Genomic DNA, 18,091 nt, shown 5'->3' on the forward strand with positions numbered 1-18,091 from the left:
CCTAGGATTGAACTGATATCAAGTCCTGACTTGACAGTTTCTTTTGGTGATTCTATTTATTGCCTTGGACATGCATTTCTGTGGCTTAGAATAGATGATTTTATCATCTGAAATCACTTTCCCATAGTTAATGTAAACTTCCCTTTTTATAGCTGCCACCTTAGTTTTGCCACAGTAATTTTTGTGTTTACAAAAATAAATTTTATAAAAATGTTGGTGTGCAATGGCTCCAGAAATTCTGGTGACTCCAGAATACCTAAAGTGATGGTATAAGGATGTGGAGCCTTTGGGAAGTGATTAGATCATGAGAGTGGACCCCTCAAGAATTGGATTAGTATGCTTATGAAAGGGACCCCAGAGGCCAGGTGCGGTGGCTCATGCCTTTAATCCCAGCACTCTAGGAGGCCAAGGTAGGTGGATCACCTTAGATCAGGTGTTCCAGACCAGCCTGGCCAACCATGGTGAAACCCTATCTCTACTGAAAATTCAAACGATTAGCCAGGCATGGTGGTGGGTGACTGAAATCCCAGCTACTGGGGAGGCTAAGGCAGGAGAATCACTTGAATCCAGAAGGTGGATGTTACAGTGAGGTGAGATTGTGCTGTTGCCCTCCGGCCTGGGCAACAAGGGCAAAACGCCATCTCAAAACAAAACAAAACAAAGGTGGGGGGACTCCAGAGAGCAGTCTTGCTCTCTTTCTACCATGTGAGCATATAACAAAAGCAGTTCACAATCCATAAGAGGGCCCTCACCAGAACCCAACCATTGTGGTACCCTGATGTCACGCTTGCAGCCTCCAGAATTGTGAGAAATACATTTCTATACTTTATAATCATCCTGTCTATGATACTTAGTTATAGCAGCCTGAACTAAGACAATTGCCAAAAACAATATCTAAGTCAAAAGTTATTGCTCTACCTTGTCTGTTTTAGTAAGATCTTATTTTTTAAATTAATTTTATTTTATTTTTAGAGACAGGGTCTCACTCTGTTGCCCGCGATGATAGCTCACCACAGCCTCAAAGTCCTAGGCTCCAGCAATCCTCCTGCCTCAGCCTCCTAAGTACCTAGGACTATAGGTGTGTACTACTGCACCTGGCTAACTTTCTAATTTTTTTTTCCTATAGAGATGAGATCTTGCTGTATTGCCCAGGCTGGTCTTGAATTCCTGGCCTCAGGCAATCCTCCTAAATAGGCATTACAAAATACTGGGGTTATAGGTGAGAGCCACTGAGCCAAGCCTGCAGATTTTCTTTCTTAAAGGAAAGCCTTTTGCTAAATGATAAGTATTGAAATCTTCACATTTGTAATCACTTTTTTCTCATTATTAAATTTTAATTAAAATTTACACTGCATATTAAAGATGAGATTGAGCTAAAAGCATTGTTTTGGTCCCTTTTAGTACTTTTAAAACATTCAAACTTCATCTTATCCTCCATGAAGCATTTACGTGAAAGAAAAGTAGCTGACATCTCTTCTAAGGGTTCCTAGTCTAGTGACTTAAGTTGAAAAATATTGGCCATGAAGCAGAACATTGAACTATTTCCTGGCATGCCTCTAGATCACAGCCTAGAATTTTAGAAGATTTTTCTTTAACTGCTAATAGCCATTTGAGGCATCTGTTACATGCTGTGGAAGTGTAGAATGTGGAACTTGGGCTTTCTTGAGTGATGGGCAGGCCAAGCTGCTGGGGCCGCTCACAGGCATAGAGACCACCATAAGGGTCACAGCTGTGAGTCAGGAAACTGCCGGGCTTCACAGCGGAGCAGCACCGTCTGGTGGAAGAGCTGAGTTTGAGTCCTTATACTCCAGCTTCTGGGCACCATCAGTTTGGTTTCTTTATTGGTGTAATAAAAAAAATGGAATTTCTGTCTGTCTGTCGTAGTTTGACACGAAAACTGCTGGAAGCACTTTTGCTAAATTGGGCACAAGATGTATGGGATGCGTGTGAAATTCACTCTGGTCACCTCTGGTGGTGAGGGAGTCCATATGACTGTCCATCTGTGGGAATGGCCTTGCTTATTAAGCACTTTGGACAGAGAAAGTGAAGGCTTGAAATTTCAACATTTCCAGAAAGTCTGATGGGCTGGAGCTCCATCGATGTACATCTCGCGTGGACAACTCTATCGAGTGTGCTTTAGAATGGGCAGCTGGACAGTTAAGTGATTTTCTTGGCAAGTGGTGGGTAGACCAGCTAGTAGATAAGGTAGAACTAATTTTATCTGCATAGAATTGTGAGAATTAAGTGAAATGAAGCAAATTATATATGATTACTTTTAAACTATAATTGCATAAAAGTTATTAGGAGTTATGTAAATATTGTAAGGCATTGATTCCTGGAATAAATAGCTTGAAGTTGATCAGATGATGTTGATAAAGATTAATATCTACTACTACTCATGTAGTACTTCCTATGTTTCAAGAATTATTCTAAGTGTTTTAATTGTATGACTCATCAACAACTGTATGAGTTGGTCCTCATTATTACTTAGTGTCTGTTTTATAAATGAGGAGGCTGAGGTAGAGATTGATTAAGAACTTACTTAAGGGCCAGGCATGGTGGCTCACACCTGTAATTCCAGCACTTTGGGATGCCAGGGTGGTCGAATTATCCAAGGTTAGGAATTCCAGACCAGTCTGGCCAACATGGTGAAACCCTGTCTGTACTAAAAAATACAAACATTAGCTGGGCATGGTGGTGTGCACCTGTAATCCCAGCTATTCAGGAGGCTGAGGCAGGAGAATGGCTTGAACCGGGGATGTGGAGGTTGCAGTGAGCCAAGATTGCACCACTGCATACCAGCTTGGATGACAGAGTGAGACTTATTTTCAAACATACAAAAAAAAAAAAAAAAAAAAAGAGCGAGAGAAAGAACTTACCTAAGGTCATGTAGTTCCCAAGCATTAAGTCAGGATTTGAACCAAGTCATTTGACTTCAGAGTCCATTCTATTATTTATGACACTATTCATAATTTCTTTTTTCTACTTAAGATTTTTTTTTCCATAAAGGGTATCACTAGCTGAGATACTATTCCGTGTTTTAACCATGAATATAGAAAGCCATTGGGTGGATTGTGGGAGGGGCATAACATGACGAAATTGGATTCTAAGCAAATTGGGTCAGGTCCTGTGTAAGTAGAGTAGGGGAAGAGTATAAGGTGATAAAGGCCTGATTTCTGTTGAGATCTTTCAGCATATAACACATGCTCTTATTAATGGCATACTCTGGAACATTCTTCTTATGTCTGTTTAGTGGTCTTAAATCCTAACTCCTCAAAGGTCACATATTTTACCTCTACATGCCTTCCACATGAATGGGATTGGTACTAAAGGTAGGCTGTTACAAAGGGCAACTGGACATTATCCCACTAAGGGATCAGAAATTTGTGTTCATATTAATCTGGGAAGATGGTGTATGAAGGAATAAGGGAAGGAGGACCTTTTATGTCTTAAGAACTCTAGGTTGAGCCTGAGTATGGTGGCTCACACCTATAATCTCAATATTTGGGAAGGCCAAAGCAAAGGGTTGCTTGAAACAAGGAACTCAAGACCAGCCTGGACAACAGAGCAAGACCTCATCTCTACAAAAAAATAAAAATTAAGAATAGCTGGGTGTGCTGACACTTGCCTGTAGTCCCAGCTACTCGCAAGGCTGTGGTGGAAGGATCACTTGAGCCCAGGAATTCAAGGCTGCTGTGAGCTATGATTGCACCACTGCACTCCAGCCTGGCAGCAGAATGAGACCCTGTCTCTAAAAAACAAAAAACCCTCTAGATTTGATAAAGTCAAAAAGATATAGCCAGTTGTCATTAGAGAGATAGTCTAATGGTGTGTCAAGCTGGGTGAGACAGTTTCTTAATATGCTTCTAACAGTAAGGTGTATGAAGTTGGAGAACCGTTGTATTAAAGGTCTTAGTAGCGTTCAAAAGGAGAAAATGCTCTCAGTTCCCAGTTTCTTCTGGAATAGAGTCTAAGTTATAGATATTTCCATGAACAGATACTGGAATATAATTACTGAGAGAGTGTCACAGTTGTCATAATGACTAGATTCCCATTACCTTTCTAATATAATTTGATTCTAGTTTTCATTTTTTATTCATGAAGTCAGTTTTTATTCATTTGATTGTCTTCATTTCTTTGTAGCTCTGCATTTAATGTGAAGACAGAAAACAGAGATCCCTACTCTAATGCCCTCTGATTTTATCATTAATATAGCTCTGGAAGCCATTTAACAGATTTAGATGGCCGGAAAAAAATATCATTTATGTGCAACTAGTCATCAAATAATTATGCTGTCTAACCAAGGTTCCACACTATACACCCTGGAGTCCCTATTTACTAATCAACTGAGGTAGAATATGCATTCTGGTAAATTGAACATGGCGTAATGATGTGAAGCCATACCATCTGCTATTACGTTAAATATTTAAATATTAAATTTTAAAAGCACAATTTACATGTTATTCAAACAACTATGTTTTGCATATAGCAAAGCTTTTTGAAACACATTCATGTATTTGAAAAGAAAAAACAAATTACTTTGCAAGTAATCAGTTAATAAATTCTTGTTTTTCACTAAATGCAAATGTATGTTATACCATTTTCATATTTTCAATAATATCTCGAAAATCTGCATTTCATAATTGGATTCTCTTAGAACCTAAGGAAGCTAAAGCTTTTAAGAAAAATAAAATTATGCTAAGAAGTTTTACTGGAAAAGCAAAGAATTTTTTTGTTATTGTGTTGGACAAAAAAGTTCTCAGTTTTTGGCTCTGCAGTAACAGTAACAAGCGGAGCTAACAGTTTCGTAAGTTTGGACTGGAAAAGCTATGAATGAACAAGATTCCTGAGAGGGTTACAGGCGTAGGAAGAAAAGCTCCAGTTCAGTTTATCCCTAGAGAAAGTTGACTGTGATGAAACAAAATAAGAGAAAAAAATACGTCTAGTGCGTGTGTATATTTTGACCAAGTTAATGTGCTATTTGTGATGCACTAATTTGCTGTCTAGCTCTTGTGAGTAAAACAGAGGAAGTCTTTGTGTTTAGTATAATTTGCTATTTTCATAGCATTTTTGCTTTGTTTGCAGTAATAAAACACACTAACCCTGTTTTTTTGTAAATAATTGTACAGAATTTGCAGTCAAATGTGTTGACCTAAGCAATAATCTTGCCATCGAAGTACATTTGCATTCCTTCTGGCATATTATAGCACGGGGGGATGGTGGAGCTGCAGTCTTTGCGGTTTAACCAGGACAGGTTTTTTTGTGGTTTCACCTTTCTGAAGATTTCTCTTGACCTGTGCATGTTAAATAATTTTCTTTAGAGTGTGTGTGTGTGTGTGTGTGTGTGTGTGTGTGTATGTGTGAGAGAGAGTGTGTGTTTGGGTACATGTGTGCTTGTCTGTGTGCCTGTGAACATGTGTGTTTAGACTGTATTTGAAGCAATGAAAATCTAAGCATTTTCTCAGTATCATGCGTCATTATGGAAATGAAAATCAGTATTACTTCACATCCACCAGGATGGCAGCAGTAAAAAAGATGGATAAGTACAAGTATTGTTGAGGATGTGGTGAAACTGGAACCCTTCTACACTGCTGAAGGGAGTGTAGAAATTTGTAAAACAATTTGGCATTTACTCAGAAAGTTAAACGTAGAGTCACTGTGTGAACCAGAAATTTCACTCTTAGGTATATACCCCAGAGAACTGAAAACATATCTTCATAAAAAATTGTACATGCCATAACATTAGGAGAAATACCTAATGTAGGTGATGGGGGGAATGGAGGCAGCAAACCACCATGGCATGTGCATACCTACGTAACAATCCTGCAAGATCTGCACATGTACCCTATAACTTGAATTAAAAACAATTGTACATGAATGTTTATAGCAGCATTATTTATTATAGCCAGAAAGGGAAAACAACTGAAATGCCCATCAGCTGATGAATGGATGAACAAAACATGGTATGTTCACACAATGCAATATTATTTGACCGTAAAAAGAAAGAATCAATACTTGCTACAACATGGATGAACTATGAAAGCATTATGTTAAGGGGAAGAAGCCAAATACAAAGGGCTACATATTGTGTGACTTCATTTTTATGAAATGTCCAGAATAGGCAAATTCATGGGACAGAAAGTATGACTAGATTAATTGTTTCCAGGCACTAGGTGGGGAGTGACTGACTGCTAATGGGTATTGGGTCTTTTTGAAGTCATGAAAATTCTAGAATTAGATATGCACAACCTTGTGAATATACTAAAAAAACATTGAATTGTATTATTTAAGATTGACTTTTATGATATGTGAGTTATATTTCAGCTTTTTAAATATGAATACTAAATCCCTTTTATGCCTAGTGTTCCATTATTGGAACATTAAGCTTGTAGGAGTTATTTATATCTTGTTCAAGGTGATCGCCAACGTCTGATTTTTCACAAAAAAATTTTGCAACCTCTGGCATAAATGGATTAAGCATCTGGAGGATCAGGTATTAGCAAAGTACAGAGTCTGAGTGATAAGAGGTCTCTGGTAAATACTTGCCAAATGGCTTGAACAAACCTAAATTTTCCCTTATTTATTAGAGTATATACTTCAAATATTTGAAACTGTTAAATGAAACTTATCAATGGCATGAAAGTAGTGCTCATGACACAGCATTAATCTATCACAATTATATAGTGACAGACTTCTTGAATCTTAAAGGGAAAAAACCATACAATTTAAAAATGTTTTAGTGGATAATTTTGGACTTTGTTATACTTTTAGTAATATGCAAGTCTCAGTCTTCTGAACAGCATTTGATTACTTCTATTAAAACTTTGTAGTTCCTGTCTTTCTTGTGAAATTAATTTGGTTGGTAGCAGACACCAAATTGGGAATAGAATTTATAACTGGCATATATTCTTGCAATTTAATGGTCTCAATTCTTATTGAACATTTAAATCTGGAAATTGAGATATATACTGCCTTAGTAAATGATAATGATGAAATATTTTCTGCTTTGTAAGTAGAATTGAAAATCACTGTAATTAGTTTCTTTTCCCTTTTTACTCCTTTCTATACCCCTTGAGACACATTGGTTTCCCAAGTTATGAATTCAGTTTCTTTTGTTTGTTCTGGCAGCTTAGTCTTTCTTATAACATACCTGTTAAATTTTTAATTTCTCATTAAAAGTAAATATGGCTAATTTTCTTATCAATATTTCAAGAAATCTTCCATTTCTCTCTGCCACAGCCTTGATATAGTACTGTCTAGTCTATATTATTACATAATTAAAATGCAATTTTTTGTCAAATAGTTCTGGCAAAGCAACTTATCAATACATTTTTAAATGAATAAGAGATTTATTTCTATAATGTTGAGATTAACGTTATAAATACTGTTATGGACCTAAAAATGCTAAGTGGAATAATATATATAGTGCTATGGGAAAAGTTGTTACAGTTGCAGGAAAAATACTTAAAGATTAACATATCATAGGTATTCAGACCTTCTTAATCAGTTTTGTTTATCATATAATGTAGATACATTAAAAATATACTATTCTTGGGTCACTTGAGAAATACAGTTGGCCCTCCGTATCCATGAATTCAACCAACTACACATTGAAAATATTTGGGAGCGGAGGGGTGGGAAATGGATGATTGCATTGGTACTGAACATGTACAGTTTTTTTTCTTGTCATTATTACATAACAATACAATAAAACAACTACTTGAATAGAGTTTACATTGTATTAGATATTATAAGTTACCTAGAGATTATCTGAAGTATATGGGAGGGTGTGCATAGTTTATATGTTTTATATAAGGGACTTGAGCATCCATTGATTTTGGTATGTGTTGGATGGAGCTCCTGGAACCAATCTTCCATGGATACCCAGGGATGAGTACATTTACTTAAGTATGGACCATATGCCAGTCACTGTGTATTCGTGGTGATCCTATGGTGGCTCTAGGTATTGTTGGTGATCAAAATGGATAAGGTTATTCCTGCCCTCAGCCATTTATACTGTAATCCTGGAGCTACTGATATGGGAGGCCCATTCTACTGAACCATAGTGACTGATGCAGAGACCAGGTTGAGATGAGACCATAGTGGTGGGCAGGGGAACTGGTGATATAAACATACAGTTATGGGAAAGAGTTTGGACTTATTCTTGCTGTGATGGCAAGCCATCAAAGGCTTACTTCTGGGGAGTCCAACTTCAGTTTTATACAAGATTACTCTAAGCAGTGGTGGAAATAGTTAGTGGGTATCAGAGGAGAAGCAGGGAATTTAGTTGGTTGGATTTTATAGTAATCAGGCAAGTTACGATGGTGACCCAGACTAGAGTAGTGGCTCTAGAGCTAGAAAGAAGTAGATTGATAAAAACTATTTAGAAGAATTAATAAAATTTGATGGATAGGATTTGGGGGGTAGCAGGGTGAGAAGGTTAAGGTCGAAGGACATGTCAAGGATCTTTCTATGACTTACGACTTTGACTTGAGCAACTAGATAGATGGAGATCCCGTATCCTGAGGTGGTGAGCATGAGAGGAGGAGCTGATTTGGAAGGGACAGTTCAGTGTTCAGTTTGGGGCGTGTTGAGTCTGATGGGAGGGTATGTTTGTAAGGTAAGGGAGCACAGGGACCGCACTTTCTTAAACTCTGGTAACTGGCTTGTGGTCTGGATACAAGATAGAATACATAAATCACTTCCGGGCCGGGCGCGGTGGCTCACGCCTGTGATCCCAGCACTTTGGGAGGCCGAGGTGGGTGGATCACGAGGTCAAGAGATCGAGACCATCCTGGTCAACATGGTGAAACCCCGTCTCTACTAAAAATACAAAAAATTAGCTGGGCATGGTGGTGCGTGCCTGTAATCCCAGCTACTCGGGAGGCTGAGGCAGGAGAATTGCCTGAACCCAGGAGGTGGAGGTTGCGGTGAGCCGAGATCACGCCATTGCACTCCAGCCTGGGTAACAAGAGTGAAACTCCATCTCAAAAAAAAAAAAAAAAAGTCATAAACCACTTCCAAAACCCAAGAGATTTTACAGTTCTTCAGTTCACAGATAAGTTGCTATAATTGATGATGCCTCTGTGGTCTTCCAGATAGTGCAGCACTCTAAAAATGTCTGTGGGTATTATCTGATGGGCAAGACATACACAATATTCATTTTATAGTCAGTGCTCTCTTATTGTGGTGTTTCTTCCTTGGTGTTCCTAGAACTGTGCCTCCCTGGGCCACGTGGTCAGGTTACAGATTTGATCTTGACATGAATCAGTTGGATTTTTTAAGTTGTCTTGTCACAGGCTGCATCCCTCACCTTGGATGGCTGACTTGGTAACTGATTAGAAAGGAAACTGCTCTACAGTTGTTACGAACTAGGACTGATTTGTCTTTGCTACTTAAAACTCAAAACATATGTTCTGCCTACACTGGCACGCTAAGTGGCCTTTGTTTACAAAGGTTGAGCCCCAAAGATATGCACTTATCGCATTGGCTATGGTTATATCTCCTTTCACATTAAGTATGCATTCATTGAGAAATCAAGCCACACAATTTTACTTCTCTTTTGATTTCCTGTGGACAGTGTTTGTATTTCCTTCATCAAATAGAAGTAGGCTATTTAGGGGCTGGGAATATTAGTGTTTTGTTATTTGCTGTACCTCCAGTGCACTTACTTGGTAAATATTTATGGAATAGATGAGTGAAATGACACTTGGTAAATATTTATCAGATAGATGAGTGAAAGGAGGAATGTCTGAACCATCATCCTATAAGAAAGGATAATTCAGTTTTCAGAAAGCAAAACATCAGGCAGACTATATTTTCCTCTAAGCTTATATCCCTGAAAACTGCTGAGAAATCAAAGCTGAAAAATAGAAATGTGGAAATCATCCTGATAAAAAGAATTATAAAAATCATGAAAGTGGAAGCCCTTGAGTGTGTGCAGGAGAGAATAGGGATAGGCAGAAGTGAACAGCAGAGAAATGGATTGGAAGGAGTCCCTCAGGAGAGCAAGGCGTCCTCTGGAAGCAGGAGCAGTCAACAGGGAAGAGCTGGGAAATGCGAAGGGATCCAGACAGAAAGACACCTTTGCATTTGGCCAGAAGTAACTTAGGAAAGTGTGATCACAACCTGGGACACAGTGTGAAGTAAGACTGGAAATTCTGTTCTTTTATCTATACTCTTCATCACTAACGATTCTAATTGAGGGGCAGCTTTTTCCGAAGCAAAGATGTAATTAGTTTTGAATTTCTGCTGCGTAGAGCCCAGTGTCATAAGACACTGTTGGCAATGGTATTAAATGGTTTATTTTGTGATTTCTTTTAAGTGGATGATTTATTGATCAGTGATCAAGGCCAGTTTTTTCATTGTTCCTATGAAAGGTAATAATGTTTGATAGGTATAATATACATATTTATGTGTGTGCACACACACATGCGTGCACACATATTGATAAATTTAGGAGAATTGCAAAAAAGTCACAGTAGGTAGAGAGTTGAACATTGACTTGAGTTCTAATGTGAAAAATATAAATGTTAGTAGAGACCGGGTTTCACCATGTTGGTTAGGCTGGTCTCGAACTCCTGACGTCAGGTGATCTCTCTGCCTCAGCCTCCCAAAGTGCTGGGATTACAGGTGTGAGCCACTGCGCCTGGCCTCATGTTGAAATCTGATTTCCAGTATTGGAAATAGAGCCTAATGGGAGGTGTTTGGGTAAATAACATTTATCCAAAGTTATGGGAGCATTTTAGTTTAAATTTCATTAAATTTTCTAGCTCATAAGAATTCCTCAGAGCTACAATAATAAAAATATAGAAGCATGGGTTGTGCTGATACAAGGAGTTGTACCAATAATATGTGTGTGCATGCATGTGTGTATATATAGCTAATTGTGTGCGTGTGTGTGTATGTGTATGCATACACACATATATATACATATGCGTAACTTTTTTCTGGGCATTGCTGTGGTATGATGTTGATAATAATCCATATGGGGGCATAGGAGTACATTTGAGTCTTTTAGGATGTTACCATTTGCAAAGGAATGGATTCTCACATAAGTGAGTTTACTTTATAGAAATGTAAGTAGTAGCTACTATTTATTCTACCTGTTTTATTCCAATCATGTTACAGTAATCCTGGGAAGAAGGTTTAATGATTCTTAATTTAAAGCAAAGAAATTGAAGTTCAGAAAGTTTTAAGTGATTTTCTCTAGGTCACAGAATTAGAAAATTAGAGAATCCTGCCCCCTTTTCACTTTAAAGCTCATGCATTGTCCAGTGTGCAGTCCAAGTTAGAATCCTTGGGGTATAGGAGTGAGTTACCTGTTTGGTTGGGGGCCAAGTAATCTCCACAGAGAAAACAGAACCATTAGATGAGAACTTTTTTTGACATTTTGCCCCAATCTATTTAATATCCACAGATATGCCTAATTTTTTTTCTGTTAAGAGGAAAAGACTCTTCCCTCCAAGCATTGATTCTTTTTTTTTAATCTCTTGCATCTTTAGTCTGTGTCTCTGCCTGATCTCTTCCATTACTAGCTTCTTTTCATGAGCATAAACCAGTCCCTCCCTGTTTGAGTCCATTTAGGATTGCTGTAAAGAAATACCTGCATCTGAGTAAATTATAAAGAAAAGAGGTCTATTTAGCTCACGGTTCTGCGGGCTATAAAGTTCAAAATTAAGCATCTGGTGGGAGCATCAGGCCACTTCCACTGGCAGTAGAAGGCAAAGGGGGGCTGGCATGTACAGAGATCATGTGCTGAGAGAGGAAGAAAGGAAGTGGGGAGGTGCCAGTCTCTTTTAACGACCAGTGCTGGCAGGAACTAATAAGGGTGAGAACTCACTCACCCCTGACCTCAGGGAGGGCATTCATCTTTTTGTGAGGGATACTCCCCCATCACCCAAACACCTCCCATTAGGCTCTATTTTCAATAGTAGAATCAGATTTCAACATGAGGCCCAGTGCAGTGGCTAACACCTAGAATCCCAGCACTTAGGGAGGCTGAGACAGACAGATAACCTGAGGTCAAGAGTTCCAGACCAGCCTACCAACATGGTGAAACTACATCTCTAATAAAAATACAAAAATTAGCCAAGTATGGTGGCACATGCCTGTAATCCCAGCTACTCAGGAGTCTGAGGCACAAGAATCACTTGAATCCAGGAGGTAGTCATTGCAGTGAGCCAAGATCATGCCACTGCACTTCAGCCTAGGTGACAGAACAACAACAACAAAAAATTCAACATGAGGTTTTGTAGGGGTAAACACCTGAACCATAGCACTCCCAAAGGTAGTAATTCCTGTATTAGTAATTGCTGCCTAACAAACCACTCCAAAGCTCAGTGACGTAAACCAAGTACCATTTATCTAGCTCACTGTTTTGTGGGTCAGCAAATTAGACTGAGCAGCTGGACTCACTTATGCATGTGTGGTCAGCTAGACAGCTTCCCTTCTGGGGCGGTAGCTGACTAGTGGCCAGGACCATCAGGGTGACCGGAGTCTGTGCCTTTCTTACATTATCCAGCAGGCTGGCCTAAACTTGTTCATGTGGTCGCTTGAGATGGTTTCAAGAGAGAAAAGCCTACAGATCATCTTGAAGTGTAGGCTGGGAGCTCATGTAGTATACCTTCCTCCACATCCTCTTAGCCAAAGCATGTCACGATGCCAGCCCAGGTCCAGCAGGGTGGAGAAGTGGGCTAGTAGCCATGGAACTTCTCATTGTCATTAACCCCAGATCACCCTTGAAGACCACAGTCAGATCACCTCCTCAGGCTGCGTTGTGTGCCTGTGCTCTGGGTTCTCTCTCTTACTGCATTTGGAACACTGTGTGGTGGCTGTTGGTTTATTTCTTGGTGGAAAGTGAGCCTTCTTAAAAACAAGGTCTGTGTTTCAATCCAGGATTTAGCTTGTAGGAATCTAAAAGCTTAAGTTGTTGTGAAAATAGAGTTCAGACAGTTGATAGAAGAGGCAGCATGGAAATTGGGATTAAAGGTAATGTATGCTTGTGTCTTAAAACTCGTTGATGTTTAATGAACAAGCTCATTCCAACATATCAAAATCAAATATTTCTTTTTTAAAAAATGGAGAGGGTAAAGAATTTCGGCCAGGATTCTGAGTAGAAATCATTAAATACTTGCACACAATCTTCATAGGCTTTTCATGAGGTTACATGTTTGTATACAAGGAAGTCAAGTTAATTTCATGACATGCTTGTCAGAGAAAAACATACCTGTCCATTAACTGATTCATTGGGATTTGGGATAAAATTTCTATTCTAGAATGTAAAATGAAGGAAGGGTGTCAGTCAGCATCTTATATATTACTCTTGAAGATGTTGAACATAAATATTTCTGTTAAAATGAGAAGTAGCATTTACCTCATGGGAGTTTATCTTGAAGTTAGTATGTCTTATCAATGTGATAATTCTTAAAAGATGGTTTTTCACATGTATTTTGTGTTTTAGGTTCAGCTGTGTGTTCATCTCTCCGGATACCTAAAACCTGACCACCTGACCGCGTTTTCCCGTTGCTGAGCCATTTCCCTGATACCTGGCCATGCAGCGGAGATCAAGAGGAATAAATGCCGGACTTATTCTGCTTCTTTCTCAAATCTTCCATGTTGGGATCAACAACATTCCACCTGTCACCCTAGCAACTTTGGCCCTCAACATCTGGTTCTTCTTGAATCCTCTGAAGTCACTATATAGCTCCTGCCTTAGCGTGGAGAAGTGTTACCAGCAAAACGACTGGCAGCGATTACTGCTCTCTCCCTTTCACCATGCTGATGATTGGCATTTATATTTCAATATGGCATCCATGCTCTGGAAAGGAATAAATCTAGAAAAAAGATTGGGAAGTAGATGGTTTGTCTGTGTTATCACCACATTTTCCATACTTACTGGAGTGGTATACCTGCTCTTGCAATTTGCTGTTGCCGAATTTATGGATGAACCTGACTTCAAAAGGAGCTGTGCTGTAGGGTTCTCAGGTAAGGGAGATGAAATTTTGAGGTTGCTGCATAAAGGAAGCAAGAGAGGTGAGGCTGCTGTAATTTTATGAAGTGTGGGTCCCTAGTTGGTGAGAGGACTGAATTCTGAGTGGTCAAGGGCTGCTGAGACTTGCATCTTGGAGAAGAGGCTGGAACATAGCAGGAACTAGCTTTTGCATTCTACATTACGCTGCGTCATTCACTGTTTGACAGTCTACACTAGGACCTGCTGGAAGGTGGTTTTATAAAAGATGTCATATTGGAAACATGTACCAGCTCCATATGGTAGGGTCACAGAAAGACCCACACACGTATTTGCAATAGGGAGTTCTCTAAAAAGATGAGTGTGCCCGTGAAGCAGACTCAGTGTGCTCTCTCTGTTCACCAACTTGTCTGCACCCGATGAGACAGAGCACACTCATATGCAACCAGTTACATGAAGCAGATTTAGTATTTACAGTTAGGCACCAAGGGACAACAGGACCCTAGGTTTCATTGTAAGCCCATCCTTCTAGGCTCAAAAAGCTGCCCAGGGCTGTTGGGCTCTTGACTGTGTGTGCCCCTTACATGAAGATAAGGAACCTCGAAGAGGCAGCCAGGTACAAACCTGGGAATCACATGAATCACTGGGCAAAGCTTTGAGACATCCTGTTCGAGGAGAGTACTAGGCTGTTTCAGCCAGCTCCTTTTTATCTCAGGGTATTGGATTTCCAGCACATTTCCACAGTTATTCTTGTGAACTACAAGCGAGGAAGAAGGGGGAGAACTACATAGGCCCAATGCCACCTGTAGAACTGTCCTGCATATGCCTCCTGACTTCATTAATAAATGCACCACACCCTGCCTTGGCATGCTTGCCACGTTGCAGGAGCCATGATAGTCACTCTGCATAACCTAACCTGTTTCATTTATGCAGCACATCCATGTGGAGATGGGATTGTCTTGATTTGATTTTATTGTTTTATCTTCAATTTTTTTTTCTGATCACCTGCTGCCCGTTGAGGAATTGTCTTGATTTTATAGTTGAGGGATTGCCTTGATTTTATAGTTGTGGAAACCAAGACTCAGAGAAGTGAGGTTTCTACACAAGGCTGCACAGCTAGGAAGCGATAGAGCTGGGATTTGAACCCAGTCTGAATGACATTAGCTGTGTGCTGCGTTGTCTCTCATCTTCTTCCTCACTAGTTCTTTTTTATAGATATTTTATGGGACCAAAATTGCCAGCAGGATTTAAATTAGGTGTTCTAAATATTAGACTGTGAAGGGGAGGAGAGAAGTAGTTCTGAAACAAGGAAATCTAATCCTTCCTTCTGCTTTTTCTGACATCCTTTCCCTTTCCTTCCAAGATGTATCCTTATGCATCTAATTATGGGAGAAGAAAGAATATATGCCCTGCCTTCAACATGATTTTCCATAGAGGTTAGAAAAATACATATTACTGGTATTTTTTATCAAGTTAAAATTTATATAGCATAACTATTTTATAGTGTAAAATTCACTGGCATTTAATACCATTGCTAGTATTTTATTCCCATTTTAGGTGTTACGTATTTAGTAGCATACCGAACACCAATATGGACTTCCGTATTTAGAAACATCAAAGGAATGACTGCCTTGAACGTTCTTTTTACTGAATGCAGGGTTGTGAGGGATAGGGTATGTTTTAAAGCACAAAGTTGGATGTAATCGAATAATCATTTTTACTTTTCTTTAGCTTTCTTTGTAAATGTTGATGCTCCCATATTTGGATTGTTGATATTTGTGTGTTCTTTATTCTTTTTTAGGAGTTTTGTTTGCTTTGAAAGTTCTTAACAACCATTATTGCCCTGGAGGCTTTGTCAACGTCTTGGGCTTTCCTGTACCAAACAGATTTGCTTGCTGGGTCGAACTTGTGGCTATTCATTTATGCTCACCAGGGTAAGTGTTTTCTTTTAGGGAATACAGTTGAAGAACCTGATGTTCCATGGAGAAAACAATTGCAGTAATAATGAGGTAGCCAACTGTTTTTCACGGTGAAGTTTATTTTTTATCTATTAGGACAGAATCAAGCTTAATGGTTTTAATGTCAGACATTTCTGGGTTTGAATCTTGTCAACTATTAGGCTGTATAATTTGGGGTTACTTGTTTTAACTGAATTGCAGATTCCTCATTTTTTAAGTAGGAGAACCTGCTATACAGATTCGAGGATCAATATTAACCAGCCAATCAGCTAGTTAATTCTGAAAGCAATATTCCAAAGAAGCACATAGAAACCGCGTAACTCTAAAGATTAAAAAGCTGTAAGGTATGTTGATCTCATGTTTTTAATTCATTTTAGCTGTCAATTGTCTTGGTAATAGAACTTTTTAAACAAAAGGCTTTACTTAACTCTTAGAATGTGAAGTGGATCGGCCCTGAAGTCTCCGGGTTGAGCGTTCGCATGGGGTCCTTTTCATCTTACTCCGTGTTGCTGTGGCTTCCTTAGAGGAGGCACTTCCACAAAACCCTAGAGCTCGAAGAAGTGCAGTTTCAGAAATGCTGATTTAGATGAATTTTTTTTCCTTACCAAGAAGGACTTGGAAGGTCAGAAGGTTAAGGAACTTATCAACCAACGGTTTGTGGTAGACACCAGCCTCATGAGGATTCAGGACCCCTGACTCCTGTCTGGGGCTCCTGCCCATTCATGCTGCACTTTTCTCCTTTGGTTCCTTTCTCTGCTTTTTGTTTAGAAAAAGGAGGCTAAGTTTCTTTCTCTGCTTTTTGTTTAGATAAATTATAAGTTGTGTTATTTTTCCATCTCTTTCACCAGCTTGACTTTCTTTAATCTGTATTGTCCAACTGGAGATGCATAATGTTTGCTTATTTTCACTGTGGGACTGGACATTGGCAAAGGGAGAGATTCAGGAAGGTTCACAAAGAAGGAAGATTTCTATTTGCTACTGTTCCTTTTAGACAGTTTTTATTTTGGTTTTGATTTGTGTGACCGTGCTGGGTGTCATACCTTATTTGAGAGTACTTTCACTGGGCTGTGTGTCAGCTTGGCAACTCCAGGTCCTTCTTTGATGCTAATTTCCCATCATGGGCAGCCACTGGCAGCTGGCCTATAAATGGCAGTGATGTGGCCCCTGAGTACCACTCATTTACAATTGTATTGCTACTTTTGACAGTTCCACGAAGAAAGCCTAACAAAATCTTCAAAGTTTTCTTTGAAAAAGCATCCAGTAATGTCTGTCCCTTATCTGAACAGCCCTCTCTATACCTTGTCACTCACTGCTCCTCTGACTTGCTTGATGTCACTTGGTTCTCTGTGTTCATGATGGGCTCTTGTATGTGACTGGCAACACCCAACATTCATATGAAAATCATTCCCTCTGCTATTTGAACTTTTATCCTGTGATGAATCCATTGAATAACGGTGCATTTAATATCCTTATGCAACTGTTTCTAAAGAGCTTATTATACATTTCATTTTTTAGGGTTCCCCCACTTACATGGAAAAGGCATGGTTGCATTTTTGTGTCATATGCATATTCTTTGTGGAGGGACCTGTAATTCTGAGCCTGGGAAGTAATGAAATTTCTTGTCTTTGAACTTGAAGTTCTTTTGATTTTTAAGATTTGACTGCCTTGAGTGATAAACTTCTAATATCCAAGCATAATGTGTCCGAATAAAGACTACACTAAACACTGGCCCAGGAAACCTAAGCAGTGAGTGCTTCTTTGAGACGGATCTTGGAAGAATGGCTGAAACTAGAGCTCTCTTTGCCATGCATTGTTATTTGCCTGATGGCTGTCAATTAGAATTTTCACTGGGAAAACACTGTAAATCTTTAGAACAAAGCTTGCTTTATTGCAGGACTGTATGGGCTACCCTTTGGGAGGAAAAAAAAAATCTGCCAAAGCAAACATTTGGTAGACCTCTGTGTTTTATGAAAGCCACAGAATTAGTAATTTCCCCAGTTACAGACTTTTATTAACGAAAGCCACTCCAAATAGGCAGCTATTGGGCATTGTGAGGAGTGTGAGAGGCATGGACTTGACACAGAGTGAAGCAGTCTCACCCATTCATGTGGTGCTTTTGCTTCTCACAGTCTCTGTGTATACTTACTTCAGTGGTTGCTCTGCC

General features: G+C 39.2%; 1 protein-coding gene across 5 annotated transcripts in view; it reads left to right on the top strand.

Annotated features, from left to right (window-relative positions):
* Nucleotides 1–18,091, top strand: part of RHBDD1 (rhomboid domain containing 1) — a 166,450-nt gene that overhangs the window by 16,416 nt on the left and 131,943 nt on the right. For all 5 annotated transcript variants that reach the window (XM_078328736.1, XM_002749925.6, XM_054257994.2 and 2 more), the window contains exons 2-3: nucleotides 13,463–13,986; nucleotides 15,771–15,903. In XM_078328736.1, coding sequence (XP_078184862.1) covers nucleotides 13,554–13,986; nucleotides 15,771–15,903 — 566 coding nt within the window. In that variant the 5' untranslated portion in view covers nucleotides 13,463–13,553. The remainder of the gene's footprint in view (nucleotides 1–13,462; nucleotides 13,987–15,770; nucleotides 15,904–18,091) is intronic.

The sequence above is a fragment of the Callithrix jacchus genome, chromosome 6, assembly GCF_049354715.1.
Source record: "Callithrix jacchus isolate 240 chromosome 6, calJac240_pri, whole genome shotgun sequence".
Taxonomy (NCBI): Eukaryota; Metazoa; Chordata; class Mammalia; order Primates; family Cebidae; genus Callithrix; species Callithrix jacchus.